Source organism: Gymnoscopelus microlampas, assembly GCF_963454915.1.
Source record: "Gymnoscopelus microlampas genome assembly, chromosome: 7".
Classification (NCBI taxonomy): domain Eukaryota; kingdom Metazoa; phylum Chordata; class Actinopteri; order Myctophiformes; family Myctophidae; genus Gymnoscopelus; species Gymnoscopelus microlampas.
This window is the reverse complement of record NC_139944.1, coordinates 24,221,809-24,248,257: the sequence shown is the minus strand read 5'-3', so window position 1 is coordinate 24,248,257 and position 26,449 is coordinate 24,221,809. Positions and strand designations below refer to the sequence as shown.

The window sequence follows — 26,449 nt, the reverse complement described above, 5'->3', positions numbered from 1 at the left end:
CTCCTGCTGCTGCAGTGCTTCCCACTCAGTCTCCAGCTGAGAGCTATTTCACTATTTATTTACATGTAATTATGGCTATGAGGTGCAGATATTAACACTGTCAAGAACAATTTGACCTGACATTTTTCACTGGGCCCGGCCCCTGCTGTTTTTAGCAAACAAACCCCCTCCCCACGCGTCTCATACCCCAGCTCACCAATCTGCCTCGCTTCTTCTGTGTAGCGCGGCTCTCCCTCACACACACACACACACACACACACACACACACACACACACACACACACACACACACACACACACACACACACACACACACACACACACACACACATGCACACGCACGCACACACGCACGCACGTGCACACAGACACACACACACACACACACACACACACACACACACACACACACACACACACACACACACACACACACACACACACACACACACACACACACACACACACACACACACACACATACACACACACACAGGCTCTGCCTGACTGAAACCCACTCTCCTGGAATCAGAAAATCTGCCGTTTAATTTAGCAGAAGCATTGGTGCGAGGCTTGTGAAGATTGTGTGTGTGTGTGTGTGTGTGTGTGTGTGTGTGTGTGTGTGTGTGTGTGTGTGTGTGTGTGTGTGTGTGTGTGTGTGTGTGTGTGTGTGTGTGTGTGTGTGTGTGTGTGTGTGTGCGCGTGTGCGTGCTCGTGCGTGTGCATGTGTCTGTTGGAGGAGGTTGTCTTGTTCCCAATGGCTGAATCCATCCCTAGTTACTCAAGCATATCACTAGCAGAGAATAGAGGATTGCTCCCCACACGTTCTCCAATTGCAGCCCAATAGACGGCATATTAACCTCTGGTTAGTGAGGGGCCACGCTCATACTGGGGGACATTTAGGAGGGAGCCAGCCAGGCCTTCCCCTGGCTGGAGCTGCAGCTGTGCTCTGCTGAACACAAAGGTTGGTGGGGGGAGAAGCAGGCCGGTGGGGTCACACAAACCAGTAACTGTCCACTGAAAATGGTTCCCTTCCGGGAACACTTAAAACCCTAATTTATACTTTGTTGCGCACCTGCCTTGCGCAATAAAATAGCAGTTCTGATGCAGCGCGTTATGAGCTTGTAGATTAGCTATATTCGGTGCGCGACACGGCACGCAACTAAGAATAATCAACCCCCTTAGTATAACACAAATTTCATTCCATCGTCGCAAGTGTTGGTTTCTTCATGTGTGGGTTTGTTCTCCTCGTTTGGACCGAAGGTGGCGAGAGAGCGGGGGGGGGGGGGGGGTTAGAAATTGGGACGGCTATCTAACATGGTGTGAGGAGTGACAGCTTGTTCCCGTGCCCGCTAATCGTCCTCATCTGTGCCTAGCTTGTCAATGCCCAGATTCTGTCAGTGCCAATCAGGCCCTTAATTGAACACAATTAGCCCCCCCCCCCCCTCCCCCACCCCATGCCCCCCAATGCTTCAAAGGACCATTTCACTCCCTCCAACTTCGCCACCCCTCCCTCCGTCCCCCCTTTCCCCCCTTCGTCATTCTAGCTCTCACCCTGCCCCTGTCTACTCATCCTATGGCGCTGGCAGAAGACACTTTTCAGTTTTTATTAACGCGCCGCGGCCAATTAACGCAGTGACACGCAGGCCAGGGCCCGTCATCTGCTGCCTGCCACCAGCCCAGGCTGTCTGCTCTGGTCCCCGTGCCGGGCCCCCCCTCCCTCCCACACACCCACACACACACACCCACCCCTCTGCCGCACCGCCCACCCCCTGCCACCACCTCCACCGTGACCAAAACGCTCTAATTCAATTTATGCAATCACTGTTATTTTTAAATAGTCATTTTGTCTGCTCAGATGAGAGGCCTTACTGCCCGCTGGGCCGGCCCTCTCATGTGAGGGATGGTGGGTGGGGTGGGGTGGTGGGGTGGGGGGGTGGGGGGGGGGGAGCAGGAGTCTATTGACTCTTTAGGAGGAACAGACTCTGATTCTATCATTTGACATTTTCTACCTTGGTAGAGGCATAGTTGTTTTTAGGTTACATCTGTGTTTGATTTGTTAATTATATATTAATAATATATATTTTTTAGTTAAAGTTATATATAGTTAAAGACATATTCTTAAAATCCTTGAAATGTTGTGTTTTCTCCACATAATTTGTAAAACAAAAATCGTATTGATGCTGCGCTTAAAGTCAGACAGTTTCCAGACACAGTTTGACTCCGGGTTCGCAGACACCAGACTCTCTCCTCCTGTAATCATGCCCTCAGGCGCTGGTCCTCAAATATTGATCTGAAATTCTGTGTCATCACACTGTGGATCTTTAATCACTCTAAGCCCAACGCGAGTATCAGCCAGGCAGATCTGCTAATGTGCAACATGCAATTCTGCAGCACTCAGATAACTTACAGACATATGGAGTATGTCTGTGCCCCGATGACCTCTGCCTAACTTAAAGGTACATCTTGGGGGCATTTGATTTGGGCATAACAGGGGAGCTATCGGTGACAGAGGAACTAATCCAGTCTTGCGCAGATTAAGAGTGTTTGTGGAGTGGGGTGTGTTTGGCTCTAGCTCTGGGAACGGAACAGAGGGGACTCCTATCAGCTCTCCAGGCAGGCTAGCCCTCAGGCCAACACACTTCTACAGGAGTCTTTGTACTTCCCAAAGCCTCCATCACTCTCCTCTCTCTCTCGCTCTCTCACTTTTCCTTCTCTCCTCTGCCCTTCTCAATCCCCACTATAGTCCCGTCCTATCGACTGTCATATTTTTTCACTGCGCTATTTATTTCCGCCATTAATACTTCTGTATTTGTCATTGTTGTAATGTCATACAATAGCTACATTGCGTTGATGCTCAAAGGTGCCAAGGCGTTAAAAATGTTTTTTGAGATTGGTGGAATTGAAGTGCGTTCATTCCCAACTGCTGTGTAGTACTGTGTATTTAGTGTGGGTTGCAATATGACATTTAAATACATGGGTGGCAATGAAATACAGTTTGACAAATTTTGTTTGTGTATTTGTAAGCAGATTTTTATTTGTCCTAATAATTGCATTATTATGTAGTGCACTTCTCTCAGCTCTGCAGGAGTCAATATATTTTATTCTGGAAGAATACCAACAAAGAGCAACTCGTCAAACATTGGCACAGACAAAAAAAAACTAATTTTACTGTTGAAGAAATTAGCAAGGTATAAAAGAAACCTCTTTTTGTGTTTCAAATGCGGTATTTATTTATCTGAAAGGATGCACATTGTATCAATTTACACTCCCCCATTCACTTCGCCGCAGGCTGGAGGCTCAGAAGTTGAGAGAATTAATTACTTTTTTTTATTATTATTTATAAAGTAATCTATCTGTGGAGAGGGAGAGAGAGAGGGAATAGGCGGAGAGAGGGAGGCAGGGAACGCCCTGGAGCATTGTCCTTTAAACTGGGTCCTGGCTCCCATTATCTCCCTAACCAGCACTCACACAAAGTCAAACAACAAACGAACTCTGGGCTGCTGAGGACACTTTATGTCGGGAAAGAGACAGAATGAAATGAGAGTCAGAGAGAGAGAGGAGGTGAGGAAAGAGATAGAATGAAATGACAAAGTAGAGAGAGAGAGAGAGAGAGAGAGAGAGAGAGAGAGAGAGAGAGAGAGAGAGAGAGAGAGAGAGAGAGAGAGAGAGAGAGAGAGAGAGAGAGAGGTGACGTACATGGCGGAAGAGGTTTAGTGGAGAACTCTGTAAAGGTATGAAGAGTCTGTTTAAGGAAACGCTGTTATCTCAAGCTTCATGTCCTAAAATGTGGTTAATTCAAAACCTTGAGTGCTAATCTAACACCGTTACGGGTATGTTTTCTTGCACTCTCAGATTTAAATGAATACTCAGGATTTCACAGTGTACTTTCACCTTCAGACTATTTAATGTTAACGCACATGTGTGTGTTATGAGATATGTGTAATTCAAAGTTCTGGCACCTTGTGCTGAATATGTTCCAATTCAGGCATAGTCAATCAAACATACCAGGCTTCTTTGACAACCCATAAACCATAATCCATAATCCATAGTGCTGTACATCATGCAAACAGTTTCCATTTTATTCATTAACTTCTTCATTCATACTTTTAAGCAATGCCTTTTTAGTATAACTCATTTTGTATAAATACAAACTCAATGTCATACAAGGTTTCCACCCGACAGTGGCGATATCGCAACACAAAACAGTTGTGCACCATGTTGTTGGGCCCAGTGGTTCAGATTCTAGTAGCGACATACCCACAGAGTTCCAATATGGTCTCTTCCTAACATTCACAAGGCCTCCTTCTGCCCAATGTCCAACCATCACCATAGCAACTGCCTCATGGGAAGGACAGCCAAAGCGCACAAACTCACGGATAACAGCGATCTGCTCCAGAGAAGCCAACTTTTATCCTCACTTTCTAAATGAGGAAAACCCCACCATCGTCAGTGATAAGAAGTCTTTTGAAGAACTTGTACCGTCCAGGAATAGCAACAGGGCTGATTGTTGGCTATTCATTTTCATAAGGAGGCAATGTAATCAAGCTTCAATTAACCAGTGACTAAATGGGACTCATGCCCTCCAGCTATCTCTCTCCCCCCCCACCCCCCCCCCCCCCCCCCCCTCTCTCTCTCTCTCTCTCTCTCTCTCTGGACCCCTGACACCCCCCAAACCCCCACCCTTCATCACCCATCACATGTGTCCTGCATGGAGAATTCCATGAATCTCCCTCTTATGGATACATGTCACATGTTCCGTCTGGACAGGACAGGACATGGGGGATTTCCATACTGATAGAATTAACACAAGGAAACTGCCAACCTTCATATTTCATGGGAGAGTTTTTAAAAATATATATTTTTATGACAATATGATACATTTTCAGAATATGGTTCATGTTGTCTCGGTGTATGGTGTTTGCATTGAGATTGTGTGTGTGTGTGAGAGAGAGAGACAGCCCAAAGGAAATCCACGCACATACGCACGCACGCAGTGAGTGAGTGAGTGAGTGAGCGAGCGAGTGAGCGCATGTGCGTGTATGCGTGCGTGCGTGCGTGCGTGCGTGCGTGCGTGCATGTCACTTCTGTATAACCACCTCCATGATGGGCTAATTGGTTTAGCAGCCTGGAGGCCAAAGGCCAGCCCAGCGTAACCAATCTCAACGTGAACCTGATGTTGGGAAGGAGTCTTCTCCTCCTGTAGGGAAGCATGTGTGGGACCATTCCCCTTTTCTCACCCCCACACACTGCACTGCAGCCTTTTCCCCCAATCCACTTAAACCCCTGTATAGTCTTAGAGAACTGGACTTGAGTTACAACTGTACTTTGACCACTTTTTCCGACTACACCAGATCTCTTCGCCAAAAATAGCAGATCGAGTGAAAGTAGTTAAGTTTGTGGGTTTTACAAAAATGTAACCAATGAAAACATTAATGAGAGCGTGTGGCTAAATAATAAGTACATTGGATCGATTGGAACACAGGATTTTTTTTCCATATCCTGAAAAGTAACTGCTTTGGACATACAAGGTTTCCACCCGACAGTGGCGATATCGCAACACAAAACAGTTGTGCACCATGTTGTTGGGCCCAGTGATTCAGATTCTAGTAGCGATATACCCACAGAGTTCCAATATGGTCTCTTCCTAACATTCACAAGGCCTCCTTCTGCCCAATGTCCATACCTGCCAATACCCCTGATTTTAGCAAGAGACTCCTGCATTTTTACCCTGTCTCCTTCTTGACTCCTGAATTGAAATTCATCCAGAATTTCTCCTGATTTATGGGCAATCAAACTCCCTGTTAAAATGCACCAGAATACAAGAACTTACATCTACTGTGTTAAAAAAAGTGTCTGGGGGTGAGACACCTGAAAATCTCCCGATTTCACTGTCTATAATGTTGGCAGGTATGCCAATGTCACATGCTATTACATTCATCTAGAATATTGAAACGGAATGCTTTTATGAGATATGAATAATGTACACACTGTAATATTCAGACGAGCCCCCAACCTGCAATATCAGCGGGGGCCCCCTCAGTAAGGCTTGTGGAGCCTACTTTGTGTGGGGATCTGAGGGATCATTTACCAGTTCCAACTGCATTACTATTCATGAGATGGGTAGGCTCGGGGCAGAGGATTAGGGACTCCCTCGGTGCTTGTTGTGCTGTAGGCTGTAGAGGCTCAGGCCTCAGGCTCTGGGACAGGGTCTGTCTGGCATTGATGGTGGGTCTATTATCACCCTGGGACCCTTCTGTCCCACCGCAGAACACTTACTGGCAGTGCCAGCTAATGGAAACAGTCTTTTTCCCCTTTCTACTTCTTTAACCTCATCACCCTCCTTGTATCCTTCCCCTTACTTTTCAATTTTCTTTTTCCTTTTTTCCTTCCTTTTACAGAGGTTAAATTGTGCTTGTATTGCTGTATTGTATGGCTTCTTTTAGCAAAAGCGAAATGGTATTTCAAGAGTCTCTATCTTCCGTATCGTGCCATATTTCTCTATTTCTGAGTGAAACAGGATAGGCAGGCGGGACACAACCTTAGGAGGAATTTGATATGAGCATTGAAAAGTGGGCGTGTCATAACAAACGTGGAGAATTACAGTTTGAAGTTGAAGGTTGATTGATGGGTTGGATATCATCATTATATTATCGGTTGAATTTGTTGGCTCAAACCTGTATAAGGTTTATTATTTTATTTAGTTTTACAGGAAAAAACATGATTCGCTTTTGATATACTGTAAGAATACAAAGAACTAGATGTTTTGATGTTTTTTTGGCATATATTGTTAAATAGCACAACATGACCGGGGATATGAACTAAAATGGTCAAATAGCATTTTTCACCTAATCTCAAGTTCAACCTTCATTGTATGATGACTCAGAACATGTCCCATTACGACTCGTTGTGAGCTTGTACTGAAGATCATTGGTTCTCAAAGTGGGGTCCGGGGACCCCCAGGGGTCCGTGGAGGGGTACCAGGGGGTCCCCAGCAAAATGAGTTATCTAAATCAATATATATATACTTTTACATTTTCAACTCAAATCTTTTCTTCTGGGTGTCCCTGGCACAAAATATTTTTGAGATAGGGGGTCCGCAGCCAAATACATATCATTTTGGGGGTCCTTGACATGAAAATGTTTGAGAACCACTGCTGTAGATTAGCTTTTTCTCAGCATTTTTCGAACTTTTGAATTCCAGAAAAACTTGAACATTTGCCCAAAATAGGTTGGAGGTATTTTTTTGGTGCGTCACTGTTTCAATCCCTGCATTTTTCTACATCTCTTTTGCCCTCTGCCCTCCCCTAGGTGATGAGCATCCTGAGTAACCCCAGCGCTGTCCCCTCCCAGTCCCAGCATGACTTCTCCATCTCCCCGCTGCACGGCAGCCTAGAGGGCTCCAACCCCATCTCAGCCAGCTGCAGCCAGCGCTCTGACCCCATCAAGGGTGTGGACAGCCTGGCTTCCTCCCAGTCTTACTGCCCTCCCACCTACAGCGCTACCAGCTACAGTGTGGACCCCGTCACTGCAGGCTACCAGTACAGCCAGTATGGACAGAGTGAGTACACACACACCCCAGAAGCAAAGATTAGAGTTACAAATGTTCGCTTTAAAAATATATATATCGCTGCTGTCGGGCAGAAACCAGTTAACTCCAAAATGTTAATTTTTCAGGAAATGAAGAAACAGAACAAAATGTGGAGTTAGTAGGTTAGGGCTGATAAGAACAGCTGAATGGACCTCCAAGCTGACAATGAGGTTGGAGGTCAAAAGGATGTGGAGCCTGGAACCTGCATGTGTGTGCGTGTGCGTGCGTACTTACTGTACATGTGAGGGCCAAATGTCCCCACAAGTATAGTAGAATTCGAGAAATAGACATAATGAGGATCATTTTCCTGATCGTCACAAGAGAACATTTTGTTTTTTTATGACTAAACACCCCAAAAATATGTAGGGTGTTATATAGGCTTACAATTAGGAAAAGATTCAGGTTAGGGTTAATATTAAGATTAGACATTTAGAGGTTATAGGTTTAGAGATTAGTGCAGCAGCTATGCCTGATTTATACTTTAAACTTGTACTTTCTAGTAGTGTCACACACCAAAAATAGCTCATCTATAAGCTCAAGCTTGCCGGTCTTTAGAGTTAGGATGAAAAATGGCCAAAAATGTAAAACAATCGCCATCCTAAAAGGCTGATGTCCTCAGGCGTATAGCAATACAAACGTGTGTTTGTGTGAGCCACTGTTTGTGGAAATGGCACCGCCTGCAGGCTAACATCTCTCGGGTTGACTCTAATTTGAAAGATGGAGGTGACACAAGAGGAAGTGATGCCCAAGTCCCCGGACAGAGAGCCCTCTGACCCTTAGGCCCCCCCAGTTGGTTGAAGCAAATACACGTGCTCCTGATAAAGCCCCCCCCAGCCCCTCACCCCCACCCCCAACATCCTTGTCTAGAGCTGGCTTAGTCACACCCCACTCCACTTGGATGGGAAAGAGGAGAGGGCTACTTCAAAGGCATCGGCACACCCCCGGGGGCCACAGTGTCCCCTCGCCCACCTCTCTCTTTCTTACCCTATTTTCTATCACACACACACACACACTCGCTCTTGTGTGCGCACGCATGCGTGCGCGCTCGCACACACACACACACACACACACACACACACACACACACACACACACACACACACACACACACACACACACACACACACACACACACACACACTTGCGCGCACACACACACCACAGGGCAGGAAAGAGTTAGCTTTATTAGATTAGCATAATTGTTGACTGATGCTGTCACAACCGCTCACAAGAAGCAAACTGATGCACACTTCCCCCATGATCCAGCCATCATTTGTGTCTATTTATATGGCAGTTTGAAGTGGAAGCGTGGTGTGTTTAGCGTTTGTTGCATTTGGCCATTTCTATATTTTGTGTGTGGAGTATGTAGGCCTACAATGTACTGTGTGTGTGTGTGTGTGTGTGTGTGTGTGTGTGGGTGTGGGTGTGTGCACGTGTGCATGTGTGCGCATGTGCATGTGCGTGTGTGCGAGTGTTTTGTCAGCAGCCGGAGACTGACGGCAGTCCGGATGTGAGCTGATGTGAGGTTAATTAAGCTGCTGATTGAGCACAGTGGCTGATGGGTAATGAATGGAGGAGAGAAGAGAGAGAGCCGCTGTCTGTAGATGAAAATGATCGGCCATGGGGAGTGTGGCGCGTGGAGGGCATGAAATCAGAGATGCCAAGTGTAATGAAGACTGGCACATCGAGCGCACACACGGGCCCGTCTGAGTGACAGCATGGGGACTTCACCAGGGCGAACGTGCTCCATGCCAGAAGCGTGCCAACCTCAGACAAAGAGACAGGGGAGGGTTTGGTTCCTCACATAGTAAAATCACACGTAGAAATGGACCTGAAAGGGTCTGTTTACAATCCCTGGGTTAAATTGATACTCAGGATTGTAACAGTGCAGCTCTCTCTCTCTCTCAGATTTTTTTTTGTTTGTTTGGCTCAGTCACCTCTCTGCCACAACTTGTTTCAGCCTCAGTCAGAGGAATGAAATGTGAGTGAATTGGATGGATATGGGATATGTTTCAGGAGTGTGTGTGTGTGTGTGTGTGTGTGTGTGTGTGTGTGTGTGTGTGTGTGTGTGTGTGTGTGTGTGTGTGTGTGTGTGTGTGTGTGTGTGTGTGTGTGTGTGTGTGTGTGTGTGTGCGCGCATGCGCCGTGTATGTGTGCATGTGCCCCTGTGAGTGGGTGTGCAAGTGTGTGAGTGCATACAGTATTCATGCGTCTATCATGCAGTGTTGCGCTTTATCACAAATGCCAGATCATCCACCCATCGTTGTAGTTGGCGGAGGAATGGCCTTCTCTAGCTTCCAGTTATTATTTACAAGGCGATCCTGTGCAAATTGCCCAGTTACCGTTACCCTCCTTAACTTTACAGTTAGTAGTTGCCAAACAAATTCCAGCAGGCTGCTACTTTTAAAAGTTCCCAGGGTTGTTTACACGACTGGTAAACTTTTCATATTGGGCAACCACAACATAGAACCTTACAAAACCTTACCTCCAGTTAAAGGTGCCGGTAACACTTTTTAGGAAGACCCTGATTGCAGATGTTCTTAAAGGGAAAGGTAGATGTTTCCCACAGGTTGTTATTTTAATGCTATACAGGTATCTTGTCATCGAACATTTAAATGATGAATGTTTGTGAATGTCCGTGTGCCTGACATATATTTCTTATTTGTGAATGTGCATTTGTCCGTGCGTCTGACATATTTCTTTCTTTTCCGTTCCGCTCCAGCCGCCGTGGACTACCTGGCTAAGAACGTGAGCTTGTCCACCCAGAGGAGGATGAAACTGGGGGACCACTCAGCGGTGCTGGGGCTGCTGCAGGTGGAGACAGGACAGGCCTACTGAGCCAGCCCTCCACCGCCCTCCTCCTCCGCTCACCTCCCTCCTTCGCCTCCACCTCCACCACCAGTGCACCGCCATGCTCCGAAGAGTCGGGACTCAAACTCTCTCATGCTCTCCTCCTCCGCAGCAGCCCGACCATGACACCAGCACACAAGCACATGCACACTTTCTCCGTGGGCCACGTCCAAGAAAGTGTGCAAGAGCGCACTCCCTGATTGGGACAATGCTCTCAATGGAACTGAGCTTTTTTTTTCTCTCCCTTCTTTTTTCTTCATTGCCATTATGAACTGCCTGGTACCTCTGCCCTCTGTTCTCAATCGGTGGCTCAATCGGTGGCTTTGCCCACTGCTTATGCCCCCCGAACCCTGCACCTCCGAACTCCAGAACACACAGGGGGGTCCAGACAGGATGGCCCGGCTTCTACTTTGTCATGGCTGTGGTCCAGCATGCATTTAGAGCCATCAACAACATGTACTTTGACCGTTGCTGTTTATAGTAGTTAACAAAGCCATTGTCATTTGAATGATCTCAACCTTGTTCCATTTTTGATATTGTTAAGATTATTGTTGCTGTTAATGTGGTTTTATGTTGATCTTCGATTCCATTTGTAGCTCCTCCCTCCGTTAGGTGTCAGGGTGTAAAACACAACGGGACGACTGAGGCAACCTGGGAATAAAGTGTGCGCGTGTGCCTGCATGCGCGTGCGTCGGCCCGGTCAGACCAGGGAGGATGATTGTTTTCCAGGCTGCTGTTCCCGTGTCTGTTCCCTGAGCGCTAATGTTCATGAGCGATTTGACCTTCCCACTTTCATATTCGACTTGACATTCCTAAAGATCTTGGCCACTCTGTGGGAAGTCTGGCTGGGTGGATTCTACAGGGAATTAAAGCAACGGTTTTAGCGGCCAATAGCTTCCCTTCCTAACCTCCATCCCATCCTTAGCCGCGGTCCATGGGGAGGGGAGCATTGTTTGTAAAAACAGGATTGGGGAAATTAATGTATTTTGTTTAGAAATATGGACCTTGCCAAGTAGGACTAGCTTCTCCCCCCCCCCCGTCCACCCCTCCCAAATCCCATCTGCTGGGGAGCTCCTGTGTGACTTAAACAGGGTAAAGCAGATTAAATCACACAAACATAATGTCAAAGCTAATTCACAGTGACCCTTCCCGCTGCCAGCCAGCATTTTCTATTTTCCTGGCGTAATTAACACATTTTCTAGAGGCACATTCTCTTTTAATGTTTTGACCAAGTACACATTCCTTTGACACATTCCATTCCTTTAACTATATATATATATATATATATATATATATATATATATATATATATATATATATATATATATATATATATATATATATATATATGTGTATATGTATATGTGTGTGTGTGTGTATATATATATATATATATATATGTATAAATTGGCTGTGGAATGTGTCAAAGGAATGTGTACTTGGTCAAAACATTAAAACTGACACACACACACACACACACACACACACACACACACACACACACACACACACACACACACACACACACACACACACACACACACACACACACACACACACACACACACACACACACACACACACACACACACACACACACACACACACAATATATATATATAAGCATTCCCGCTCTTTCTGTTGTGAGATTAAAAGTAGGCAAGCTGTGCCATTGTCATGCACTTTGGTAAATCATATAATCCAGTCATTTGTGAAAGGCCACAGGTAACAGCACTGATCAGCAGGTAACAGCACTGATCAGCCCCCCTCTCGGGTTTAGGCTGAAGCCCTCCCCTCTAATCTCCTGTTATGACGCATTGACTGAAATGTAAAAAAAAGAAAAGAAAAAAAAGAAAACCTTTTTTTATAGAGAATAATGAGACATTTGTGTAGCATTCGTAGTTGATTTTTTTCATTTTAATTAAATTTTTTGGCCAACTGTTAGCTTGAAATATGTGTGATTTTCATTCTTGGGTGACTTCCAGTGGCAATGACGTATTACACATAAAGGTTTGTTACACAAACATATATCTTAAGACCGGACTTGGTTCTCAGTCACCTTTAAATGAAAACTGTACATTGGACTGGGCAGAATGTGTATTGTTTGTTTATAAAGAGTATGTTTTATACTAAAACAAAACAACATTGAGTGGTAGATAAGCAAGAGATCAGAAGTAAATGTTTTATTTGAGTTTCCTTAACTGGTTTTTGTTGTACTATATTTTATTTTTTGACTTTTTTGGCTTTGGCTTTTTTTTCCTTTTTTTACAGAAGTGTGTGTTTTGGGCCCGGTGAAGTATGGAAAATTTGTACAAATTAGGAAAAGAAAAATGGATTCATTCCGTTGAATTACTCAACTTAAAACTGTATAAAAAAAGGAATATTAAGGCTAGCTGACAGAGCTTTCTTCTCGGACTGTTGTATATTTGAAAGGTGACCGGAGGAAGCATGTTCAAGTGTCAGAGCATTTGAGGGTGTTTTGAGCAACAAGCACTTAGACTGATAACTCGTACAGACTGTGAACCATAATATTCACACCCTAACCTCTGGGTCGCTGAGTGTTGGATGCTGCTGGAAATTCAGCTGTTTGTTGATGCCAGTGAAGACCAGCCTTTCTCCTCTGGGAAATTGAATACAGTCACATTTGATTCAAAGGACCAATACAACTCCCGCAGACTTTGGGAGAAAGTCTTGCTTAAAAGTACCGCTGACTCTGCACTGAATTAGAGCGGTTCCAAATGCCCTGCTTTAAAAGCCTCCCTCTTGTGTATATTTAAAAAAAAGAAAGAATTTTAGAATTGCCTCTAGTGTATCAAATCCATTTCTAACACTTGCGTCAAACAACATTTGGATATTTAAAGCATATGACTGCTTATCCCGTCCACCCTACACCCCTCACCCAACCCCACCCCTTCCCTCTGACCCCCTAACCTGTTTACTTGCTTTTCTGACATCTGTGTTTTGCTTTATTCCCTTTCTGTTCCGCATGTGTGTATATTATCATGGTATAATTTATTCTGCTGTATGAAGTATTAGAGTAGTGGGAAACTTGTATTGGTATTTACTACCTTCAGCCTGTTGGTGTGTTTACTGTAACACTGGCGTAACTGTTATCAATTAAAGATCTAAAACTGATCCTGCTGCTTGTCTCTTTCATCGTGACGTTTTCATATGCATTTTTAACGCAAAATTGAAGTCTCAACTTGCTTAGCAAATACATAGCATATGCTAAAAAAAATCTTTCATCTGACACTTTCCGGACATTTAATGAAGGTTTTTATTTGTGATGTGGAAGCTCAGAATATTCAACTTTATTCAGAATACAAATTGTGTCACTTTATTACAGTGTAATATACACGTTCTGTGTGAATGTACTCATGACACAAACAACTTTGTGTTGTTTTGGGGCGAATTAATCACACGAAACAAACGCCCCTGGTGTGTGCCGACCTTACAGTGGCTATGCTTGTGTGTACGTTTGGATGTGAGCATACCTAATGAATGTTTTAGATGTGCATGTGCAGATGTGCGCGTCCCTTATTTCCAACAAAAATAAGCGACGTCCAGAAAAAGATACCTCACTATATATACTGTATGTACAGTTTTTGTATATTATATTAACCACTTGAACTTGAGCATCCATATTCTGGGGGGAACATTAGCCAAAAATGTAAGATCTACAAGCTCACAGTGCGTTGTGAGCTAGTAGATCTGCTATTTTTGGCAAAGAGATGGTGTAGACAGAAAAAAGTGGTCAAAGTACAGAGACAAACTCGGGTCCAGTTTACTAAGTCTAGAGGGTTTAAGTGGAAAACAACCTGTATTATAGCTAGTACAGTATACAAGCTGCTTGAACTTGAACAATGTGTGTCATTGATTGATTCCCAAAACACATATTTTAGTTTCCAAATAAGGGACGATTCCGTAGGCTATTTCAAGGGACCCTACAGACAGTCTGTAGCTCCACCTCGTAAAGTATATTCTTGAATCTCCATGTCTGCCAGGAAGGTACGTACAGTAGGTATAGGCTTTGAATTTGGTTTCCAGTAGGACATATTTACGCGACTGCAAAGGCAAAAACAGAACTGTGGGGGGTTGGGGGGGGGGGGGGGGGTCATCCACTTCATTTTCTACTAATTTCAGCACTTCCGATGCACAGACTGTCAGGCGGAAGCATTTGAAAATTGTGCGAGCCAAGAGTGTGTCTCGAGACTAGGGCATTATGAGAGCTAAGGCGTCCCAGACACACTCTGGAGAGAGTGAGAGTCTGTCTGACTGTGTGTATGTGTGTGTGTGTGTGTGTGTGTGTGTGTGTGTGTGTGTGTGTGTGTGTGTGTGTGTGTGTGTGTGGGGGGGGGTTGTTGGACTGGACTTCGGCTGAGCACAGCTGTAGGAAGTCATTCATTGTGTCCGGTGTCCAGCGAGGCTCTCCTCTCCACCGCCGGCTGGGCCAGCTAGGACCTGGCTGGGGCCCACATCCATGGACTTTTGGAATGGTGTGTGTGTGTGGGTGTTAATGGTTGCACACGCACTCACAGCAGATCTCAGTGGTATGCTGTGAATGCAGGGGAAGTATCCAGTGTGGCTTTGGAGGCATCAGCTGCTCAGTGTAGAACAGGAAGGTGTGATGAGCACGGCGTCAGTGCTGGGTCAGAGGTATGTGAAGCAGTTATTATAGTCATTCAGTGCTGAGTGCTGTTAAGTATCGTTAAACTTTGAAAAGATACTGTTTCTGCCAGAACCGCGCACCCGATACACCCGATGAACTGTTAACCACTCAATTGACGAGCGCCCGCCTTCCTCTCTTTTTCAAGCATCACTATGCTGCCAGTATTGTGATGTTTTGTCTAACAACAAATGAGCATCTTTAGACGAGCTTGGTTAAGGCACATACCACATACTGTAGGCTCTGATGCAGCCTGACAGTGAGTCCCAAGTTCGATTCCTGAGCCCTGCAGACCCTAACTGTGTGTCACTAACTAATTAGCCTCACATTGTAATAATAAATACATTTATGACATACAATAAATACTTGTCTGTATAAACTTGGTGATCTTTGAAGAATCTTTAAACTAAAAGATACAGAACAAAGTGTATTCTAGGCCTATTACCGATTCCAGTCAGCTCCGAAAACAACATACGGTAATCACTACATTATATCAAGGCTCATTTCAATTTAATGGAAAATGCTAATGTAGATTTTTATTCAGCGCCCAATTACAAAACCAAACATTAAAAGGAGTTTTTTTTGTGGTCAGGAGACGAATATCAATGAGGAGAAAATATGGTCAATTAGAAAACCAATTCCAATGGAAAGAGACTGTTGTTCATGTGAATGTGTAGTAGGCTATGTGTTGTTCATACAGTAGCTCTGTCCAGTAAAATAGTAGCACTGTACATTTTAAAAGTATGTGTTTCTCTGCTTGGTGTATGTCTTAATACTCTGCTAAAAGTTTTTTGTTCCTATCCAGATTAGAGCTGGGTCATGTGTTCTGGTTGTCCAGATTAGACCTGGGCCATGGGCTCTGGTTGTGCCCTCTCTGCACCACTTCTTCTCCCAGAGGTCCAGCAGGTCCTCCTCAGCACTCCCCGTCACTCAGACAGTACGGCGCAATGTGGGAGAGCATTTGTGACACTTCACTCTTCTCCCCCTTTGATCCCCTAATTGATTGACTACAGGAGCGGAGGATAAACAGAACCCACAAGAGCCGATTCCACTCGCCTCTCTGGAGTGGTTTAGATAAAGTGCAGAGGCCCGGGCACCCATCCCCCACCGCCACCCCCGCACTGAATGGACGTACGGTCATTGAAGGTGGCTGTGTGCCACGGTAGCTTAGCTGTGGGGCTGTGTCCCCGGGCCCAGGGCCCCGCGTCCTGCCCCTGTGCATATACGTGGCTGGCGGTAATGGGTTTGTTTAGATCACAGGGATGGAAATGGAACTCCTGAGCCTCGCTTGTTGAGACCAGGAGGCCTCCGTATCGCTCACGAGGCAGGGATGGAGGAGTCCCTGCCTCAGCCTGCTCATATTCACTGCACACAATCATCCATGGAATAGAAGCTCTGATTCAGATCTCATTTAGGACCAGGGACCCTGAAGCTAGCCATGCCGTCATAAATAACCTGCTATTGAAGAGCCAGTGCAGCCATGGAGAATGAGAAGGTAGGACGTCGGCCAACAGCCACAATGAGCTCTCAGTCTAGGTGGCTGCTGGGCCTAAATTTCAATGTCAGAATTTTTGCTAAAATATCAGTTTGTATTTAAATACAAGAAGAAAAAAAAGTCTAGAAATGGTTGATGATTTATAAAAGATATGGTAATTGTATTTCAATGTTATAATTCTGTCCTCAGAGAGAGTTGGGAGACGTGTGCAGGTATGCTGCGGATTGATTAAGTGACGCTCTGGGGGTCTTGGTTTTATTCTTCCAGATTACGTGTCACTGGGCCTAAAAAGCTCCCAGCTGTCGCCATGAAAGCCCTTACAGTATAATAATCCCCCAAATCCGGTAATTATGCCAACATACGCCATGTACCTGAGCCTCAGCTTTGTACTCACCACCTCAAGGATCCCACTGACACACATGCACACATGCACACAGGCACGCACGCACACACACACACACACACACACACACACACACACACACACACACACACACACACACACACACACACACACACACACACACACACACACACACACACACACACACACACACACACACACACACGCAAGCACAGTACACAAGCACACGCACGGACACGCGCTCGCACACACACACACACACACACACACACACACACACACACACACACACACACACACACACACACACACACACAGCTGGGAACACACATGTATTATCTCCCACTCAACTTTGTGTTTTGCATGGGGACTGGGGAGGAAAGAAAACGTATTTTAGGAATATTTTGGATACTTTGAATTTCACGGTTGCCCCTCTCGGGTATTATACTGTAGATAGCTAATCTGTCACGTATAAGCAAAAATGCTAAGTCTGAAATAGGGTATTGTCATAGCTTAAAAAACTGTGATGTGCCAGAATCAGTATCTCAGATGTTAAATAAACACGCTCAAGTTCACCTATATTTAGTCTTAGCTCATAATATATTATTATATTATTTATACTGTATACCTACAGAATGAAATTCTTAAAGTTTTTGTAAGTGTAAACATTGACTCAAATGGAGGGTCCATTTTTTACACTCGAGTTAAATGAACACTGAGGATTTCACGATGCGCACGCACACACATTCATGCACGCACGCACGCACACACGCACACGCACGCACGCACGCACGCACGCACGCACGCACGCACGCACGCACGCACGCACGCACGCACGCACGCACGCACGCACGCACACACACACACACACACACACACACACACACACACACACACACACACACACACACACACACACACACACACACACACACACACACACACACACATCATTACACACCTCCCCTGAAGGATAAAGGGGCGAGAGGAAAAAAGCCAAGTGAAGTTGTAAATCTAAGAGATTGGAGTGAGATAAAAATCGCTGTGAAGCCTGGCTTGATTTACATTTAAAATCTGAGCTGCGCTCTCCAACTAATTAATATTAATAACAAAAATGGAAATGAGCACAGTGGCGGCCCTAAGTGAAGAACAAACTGGGTGCATTCAGTCAGGAGATACATACATAAGCCCTTTCTCAGGAGAAGTGGGCTCTCAAACAGGCGTGACGCCAGGGCATAGACTGCCATACACAGAGACAATTTTTCTAGATAATAGCCTATCATGCAGGATACAATTTAAATTAAAAAATGCAATTTTCACCTTGAAATGAACAAATGATTACAATTTCTATACAAATTAAGGCATCCAGGCTGTGCCTCAGTACTGTGCCAGGGCCATGAAACTTGACATAATTACCATGAAATACATTTTCAAATATTTGTATTTTGTCCATCGCTTTAAAACATGCCACTCTTGCCTTCTGTGGGTTTGTGATCTCACCTTCTGGGGGGAAATACATAAAAAAGAGAGAGAGAATCATCAGAGATGAAAAGCTCTTCAACAGGAGAGATAAAAATGTGGGGAAAAAACAACCTCCCGTACACACAGTAAATCAGCGCAGCTCAGCACAGCGACCCCCGGAGCTATCTCTAAAAGCCAAATTACTGCTCCTTATCTAGGAAATCATATCTACTGGTTATCTACTCCTGAGATAGGCTTCCCTTCCCTCTCTTTCTTTCCCCCAGCCCTGTGCTCATCGCCAGAATGCTATTTATTTGTGATTACAGACACCCTTTGAATAAAAGATGTTTGTGTTTGAGGTCCAAAGTTTGGGCAGATTCTGAACTCTTGAGATTCTTTAGAGAGGCGTGCATTGAAGCCAGAGCACTGTGTTTGGCCAGCAGTGCTGGGGGTGGTCTGCTAGGGAAAGAGGGATGAAAGTGTAGCCCATGGGAAATATATGAGACAAGACCTCAAACTTCACTGGAGCTTTATATCACATGTGCTTGCTTGCTGGGGTTCATCCTGAGAAGAGGTGTTGAATTGACTTTAAATGCAGAACCTTGTGTCCGAAACATATGGCAGGAGGAAACTCGCTCATGTAATTTGAAGGAAAGCTGCCAAAAGCTGCAAAGTTTCAGGTTAGAATGAGATAAATGAAATATGGTAAATTAGTGTCTTGATGGAGAAAAAAAACAAACTATTGATTTTAATTCATGTTTATGAATTTGTATTCAAATACAAAAAGATTCAAAATAAGCAAAAAAGAGAGAAGTAAACCTGGCACGCCCAATGTCGTTGATAAACTAAAGGAGATTTACAATGACAATAACTTTCGAATGCTCAGGCTATAATGGTCAATTCATCCCGTCACCACAATTGTTTCCAGTCCAGTCGAGAGCAGTTCAAGCTCAGACAGTGATGTCTTGTAAACCTCTCTCTCCCCCTTCTCCTACCATTCCATACTTTCCCTCTCTTTCCCTCCATCTGTTGGAGTCCCTCAGCCAGAGAGGTGCACATCAGATTTCAATAGTTGACCTCTTAATGCTGGGGTCAGCGTTGCACCGGCAGCGATTTCACACTCAAGATGAAAGGGAAATGAACACTGAGGATGCTGGGGGTGACATGGGGGCCCTGACCATGCTGGCCATCGCCACGCTAACCGCTTCACTGCACCGAGCTCGGACCTGAGATGAGCCGAGGAGGAGGGAGTAATGCAACTCCGTCGTACGACGGTGTTGCGCAGCGAAAATAGCTGATCTACAAGCTTGCAACGCACCGAACCGCGGCGCGTTGCAAGCTTGTAGATCGGCTATTTTCCAGCATGCGACACGTCATACGACACGTTGGCTGACCAAAACGCTGACATGTCATGACTGCTTTGCTGCATGGATACCACTATGATAAATTGCACAGCCAATTTCACAACCGAGTTCGAACACATCAGTTCAGCCCACTGCTCTGGTGCATCAGCAATGGCAGGCTGAGAGAGAGAGAGAGTGAGAGAAAGAGAGAGAGAGAAAGAGAGAGAGAGAGAGAAAGAGAGAGAGAGAAAGAGAGAGAGAGAGAGAGAGAGAGAGAGAGAGAGAGAGAGAGAGAGAGAGAGAGAATGTGGAGCGATCTGTGCGGCATTGAACGCTGACAAATTTATTTTTTTAACCCCCCGTAAATTAAGTTGGTCCACCTTTAAAGGGCTGTGAATGTTTAACGTCAGAACATCAGGTCTACACACACACAAGTTCCACCCATGTGAACCGCTGCCTTTCTGGAAAGGAAGGCCATTATTGAATGAGCACTGAGACAATGATGGCTATGAATGGACATTTTGGTTCCACCGCCGTGAGGCTTGAGCTCCTCAGAGTAATGTACCGCTTAAGTACCTGTCAGCTTTATAAAGGAGGGTGTAGACTGTGTAAATGTGTGTGTAAATAGAGTGTCAGATCAGGACCCCAGGGAACGGAGGTGGGGAGTGTGTGTGTGTGTGTGTGTGTGTGTGTGTGTGTGTGTGTGTGTGTGTGTGTGTTTGTGTGTGTGTGTGTGTGTGTGTGTGTGTGTGTGTGTGTGTGTGTGTATGCGTGTGCACGTGCACGTCTGTGTTTGTATGTCTGTTTGTCCAAGAATGTTTATGTGTATTTTGTGCACGTGAATGTGCGCGCTGTTTAGTTCACCCATGCATATGTTTATGTGTGTACTGGTGTGTGCACACGTGAGTGTCACAATAATGACTGTTTAACCCTCCTCAGCATTCCCCGGGGCCCCGGGCCCCCCTAGCCCCTCCACGGCGCTCCATGCCCCCAAACCCCTTTTCCCTCTGTCTGCTCCTCACGGCTGGGCACAGCTGGAGAGCGGCTCCTTATTCATTCATGAGAGGCACACCGGATAAATAAAAAGGTTCATTACTGCGCTAAAGTGTTACTAATGACATGTACCTGCCACCGAGCACCTCCGAAAATCTAATGTGACACACTGGAATGGAAAATCTATTCCGCCGCTCCGAAGGCCTCCAGTGGTGCTAGAGCGTACTCTTATGGAAATTTCTTCCTCGCCTGCCCTCCAATTGTGTCTCTCTAAAACCAATATTTACAATCCCGTAGCCATTATGTCCTACTACGCCCTCTGCGCCCACTGTTACGACCTCCGTATTAGCCTGAAAATTGGACTTTGCGAACTTAGCAGGGGAGAAGAGCCTCTTCTCGTAGATGAGAGGGGGCATCACCGGGGGGGTATGGGGGGGGGGTCTCAGCATGAGGCACTCGGCATCACTGTCTCCCTCCCCCCGCTGGTCTCAACCTCAAATTGACAACACTCGCCCAACATCAAACAGCAATAGAACCTGAACCTGCATTTCGTTATCCCAGCCGACTTTCCAAACGTTCCAATTCTGTAATGATTTAATGAAACCCTTATTAGCCAATTCATTAGTAGATTCCTCAGAAAGATATCATATTTAATCAATACCACCGGCACAGGCCATGGTATCGTGATAATGTCACAGCTATGGGTGTTGTTGGCACAATGCGTGGTATGAGACAATATAGCGGCCTTGAGTGTATTATCGCTATACAGTTACCAGCAATTAGCAACAAGATTCACCTTCTATTTGAACTAAAAAACGTTAGTTGCTAACCTAAACCTAGCATATCAGTGGCTTATCATCATTATACATTGTGGAAATTCAGTGGATTCCAATTGTGGAGTTTCAATTTGACCTTGTTATCATCAGGGTGAACAGTTGAATCACAGGCGTGCTAATACAGTATAATAGCACTCCCTCTCATGCAATAATGCTTAAATTGATTGCTAAATCACTAAAAGTATGTATTGCTTATTCCAATTTCAAAAGTTACACTGAGTAAATGATATGCCACTTGATCACGTACATTCAGACAGTTATGTAAATAGGCTTTACAGTAACACTATATTAACAAGTTTGCTTTGGAAATGATCTGATTAATAAAGTTAAATGTGTGCTCAAATTTCAGTTAAAATTGGGTCTGGGTGAATAAGGCTCTCATGGTAATAACAGGACTCTTTGGCTCTAGACCTTTTCACACTGGACAACATCAACATGGGTCTATGTTTATTTCCTTGCAGTGTTTGAGAATGTCAATAGCTGACAGGAATTAAACTCAAGACCCACGCTGTTACCTGGCAACACAATTGCACTGACAAGGTCTCTGCCCTTGGGTGAAATGGTGCATCCGTCAGCAAGAATAACATTCAATAAAAATTAAAAATAAAACGTCCTCCTCACCGATTCCACAGATTTTGATTGCAATTCCCTGAAACCCATAATTACTTCAATATGTTCTGCAATTCAGTGAAAATCTAATTAGCACTAAACTTTGGCAGTGAGAAGACCCCTCTGTCAAATGCAGCACAAAATGATTCCCTGACTGATAACGTCTTATGCTAAAGACTGTAATATCCTGACTGAGCAATTTAGTTTACGAATCCTTGGAATAATAAATCCAAGACATATTCTACATAAGCAAATCTATAAAGGCTTCATTTCTTCTTTTCAACACATTACCACATTTTCTGTTCCTATTGATTCCTACTGTTAATGCTACTCATCAGCCAGTACATTTAAAGAGTGCTCTGAAGCGTGGCTGGCTGTCAGTGACAGTAAGCACTGGGTTTCTGCTGAAAGCCGGCAGTGATCGTTGTCCTCCTTCTCAGGCTAAAAGACGTGCTGCGTGTTAAAAGACTGTCTTCAGGAGGAGTGAGAGAGAGTATCTAATTGAATCATAGCTCCCATCAGTGTCTCAACAGAGACTTAAATGACTGTTTGCTCAACATGTCTGCTCATTTTGACTGATTAATTCACATGAAGCCAAACGAAATGTTCTGCCTTGTTTGTCATATTACTACATCCCGGCTCGACACTCCTTCCCATGCCCTGCCTCCAAATTGAATGTTCTCGGGCTAATGCCTTATCAATGGTACACTACCTCGAAGAATTTTCAAATTGGCTCAAAAAGTTACTCAGCATCTCACATTCAGCATCTATGAAAGCTACCGGGCAATTGGAGTCGTGAAATGCAAATACACAACATGCCACCCAAATCAGAATTATGTTTCTAATAATAACAAAACAACAACAACAACAACAACAACAACCACATCCCATAAATAACACTAATATTTGTAATATTTCTACTGGATCTTTGGGCAAGCCTAATTGACAATATCTGACTGACTGACTGACTGACTGACTGACTGACTGACTGACTGACTGACTGACTGACTGAATTCCCATTGTTGAAAAGCTTCTGTGGCAATCATTCCCTCATACTGTAGACAGTCAGCAGTAGGCCTACAAATGGCCCAGATTCTGGTTTCCCACATGTCAAGTTTTGTCAACACAGAAAAGTAATGCTTTCCATTATCTCATGGTCAGTGTTATATTGTTTACAAGGCAACTTCTTAAATTCAAACAGAGTGTTTACCTATAAAGTGACAGGATGTAGCAATGCTTTTATATTATTAGGCAAAACAAGGCTCTAGAATGCAGCAATTCAGTGATTTTCTTTATTTAAATGTTTTCATGTCAATTATGTTTAATCCCTGTTGTTTACCTGTTGCTTCCATGCATGTATACAGTATATTATTTAACTAGAACACATTTTGTATAAAACAAACTACATTTAATTAATTTTAGAGTTCAATTCACCAGCCCAGATCACAAATGAGAGGGAGCTCGTACTTTCAGTTTTTGACAATGCTTGTTCAAAAAGGAGAGATTTAATTTCTTTACCAATCATTTATAGCCTAAACTTTTGCAAACAATTTGAAAGGAGGAAATAAAGTGTGTAAAGAAGTAAAATCTTTGCAAAAGCAAAGTAGTCTATGTACTATGTACAAGACACAAAGCAGGTGGTGCACTGCACGCATATTCCAAAATTTGCGACGGGTGCTGGATAAAAAAGAGACTTGAGAAAAGATATCCTCTTACCGTACTTTAAAGCTCAGAAAAATGTATTATTATACAACACAACGGTCTTTGTCAGGTGTCTGTATTATCAAGACACACATCAAGTTAAATTAAATCATTATACTAGGGTTTTGGTTTTCTCACATTTAAAAGAAAAAAATATAATTTTGGTACTTTTCTGATTATAAGGTTCCCTTCTTAAATTATCTCCCCAACCCAATTTTGATACAGCCAAAAGGAACAACGTCAAAAGCTTCTTTCTCCTGACCCCTCAGGTCCCTAAATATGTCCAAAATGTAAGAACATTGTGCCTTACAGCATTTGACACAAGTGAGCTTCATTTTGCTGCTCTAAAATACGTATGTCAATAATTATATTGTTTAATAATTATGTTCTAATATATGGCAATATTCAGATGTCTTTTCCCCACAATATACACTACGCTGACGCCCTCTATGACTATTCGAGGTCAAAAGTGAAAAAAGAGAGACAGAGAGGCAGAAAGTCCTGAGAAAGATTACATTGTGTTGATTATCAATATTGTGATAATAAAATATTAGCATATATTTACATCCAGATATAAAGAGTAAATCAGTATTGTCATCTCTGAATATTATAATGTTTTTAATGTTTGAGTATTATGTTATAATTTTGTTACATTTGATAAAATATATATATATATATTCCTTTTTTTATTATTTGATTAAAAGTAATAATTATAATTAAAATATATATATTTTAAATTTATGTCAAGTCCAATATGAGACTGGGCTGGGGTTTATCAAATAGGTAGTGATATTCTGTAACGTTCATATTCCACACAGAAGCTACAAAAGCTACTAAAACTGTTCTGGCTTAAAATATTCATAAGATCTGTGCATTATATTCCATAGCAGAAATGTAAATGCATTCCATAGCCATTCTTGCCAATACAGTCCTGGAGGATTAGTTCTACCTAACATTGAGTTGACATAGTACATTGGTACTATTCAAGGCCATTATCCACTCTGCAAATAATTGTTGTAATTATTTACAAACTGTTTCCAAAAATGTTGAAATTGTGTGTGTCTGTGTGTGTGTTCGTGCATGCATGTGTGTGTGCTATTTAGTGGTATGATACATTATTTGCATTGGTTAAATACTCCATGGTGTTGTTAGATCACAGACCTTGTGACAGCCACAATAATCGTCTTCCCTCCCAGTGCTTCCCTTGGGCCCTATAAACCACATTAACCACTCTAGCCAGGCAGTTCATTTGGCTTATGAGAGGGGCTTCCCCTGAACACCACTGCCAATCCACCAAGGCAGAGTGAGTGATGGTTCGAGGTTGTGCATGGATTTATTCTGAGATTGAAGAAGACACAATGACTTGGATTTGACACAAATACAGATATTTCCAAATGTGATGACTGTATTAACAACGTGACATCTCTGCAGGACATCTGTGTATTTCCTTTTTTATGTAGTTAAAATGTCATGTACATTACACATTTTAAACGTTTATATTTTTTTCATTTTAGAGATTGGGCTACTGTAGCTGTTGCACTCGGCCTCCCTTTCCTCAAGCTGAATTGCGTATTCACTGACCTGTCCAATGATTGACTTCCGCTTAGCAGGCAGTCGAGAGAGATTCCATGACCAATCCCTCCCTCTCAACAGATAAAAGAAGAGGGCTTTAACCTTGTTACTGTCAGCTTCTCACCTGGATCAAAACGACTCCTGCTCAACGCATGCAAACCAATATCCTTCTATTCTTCAACCAGCCACCCCAGGATCCTCAGCCGAAGTCCCTTCACAAAGGCCGGGCCAGAGCCCTTTCCGTGTTCACTTATTGAGTTACCTGTAGCTAAGCTCTGAGCAAGCACACACAATAGCAGGCAGTTAATGACAGTGGAGGCCCTAACCCCTCGTCCCCGGCCTCTCCCCGAGCCTCATTTCCGCGCGGCGGCTGCCATTTCACAGCTGTTAGCCACAGACCCTCTTTGTCGTGATTAAGGACAAATTAATAGACGCCTCCTGGTAATCAGCTTTCATTAGGGCTGTCAAGCCATCAGCGGTGGAGCACTTTTACTGCACCGGACACAGGAGGATCACATCCCAAGTCGGAAAGATGCCGCAAACCGCCCATGTGCGGCTGCTATGGTCCTGACTCTGAGCTACTTCATTTGCGTTCTCTCTGTGGCTAAAGTGTGGGTAACCAGTGCATTAATACGCTCCTTCGTGAGTTTGTGGCATAAGTGCTTGTAGCCAGTGCAGTAACAGTGCTCCGTGTGGAGCTGCAAGATGGAGGTCATCGTGGGAATGACTTAAAGAGTGGTCTTTCTGCTGGGGTGTAATTGGCCCCAGCATGCAGAAAATGGACTGTGAAATGTAAGGGTAGGGGGGGGGGGGGGTCAAATAATTGATTTTTCCCCCGAATGCAGAATCCAGGGCAGGGCTGTTTAGTGAGTAATTTACAAGAGCAGTTCAGCCCCGGCTGACTGGCATATCTGTGGAAAGTTCCCAGGGGCACAAAAGGAGATAACACACACCTGAGTCCCTGCACC

At 44.2% G+C, this 26,449-nt stretch overlaps 1 protein-coding gene across 2 annotated transcripts in view; it reads left to right on the top strand.

Moving 5' to 3' along the window:
• Positions 1-10,429, top strand: part of pax7a (paired box 7a) — a gene marked incomplete at both ends in the record, with an annotated part of 54,091 nt that extends 43,662 nt beyond the window's left edge. For both annotated transcript variants that reach the window (XM_084063575.1, XM_084063574.1), the window contains 2 exons: positions 7,312-7,561; positions 10,314-10,429. In XM_084063575.1, coding sequence (XP_083919701.1) covers positions 7,312-7,561; positions 10,314-10,429 — 366 coding nt within the window. The remainder of the gene's footprint in view (positions 1-7,311; positions 7,562-10,313) is intronic.
• Between the last annotated feature and the right edge of the window lie 16,020 nt (positions 10,430-26,449).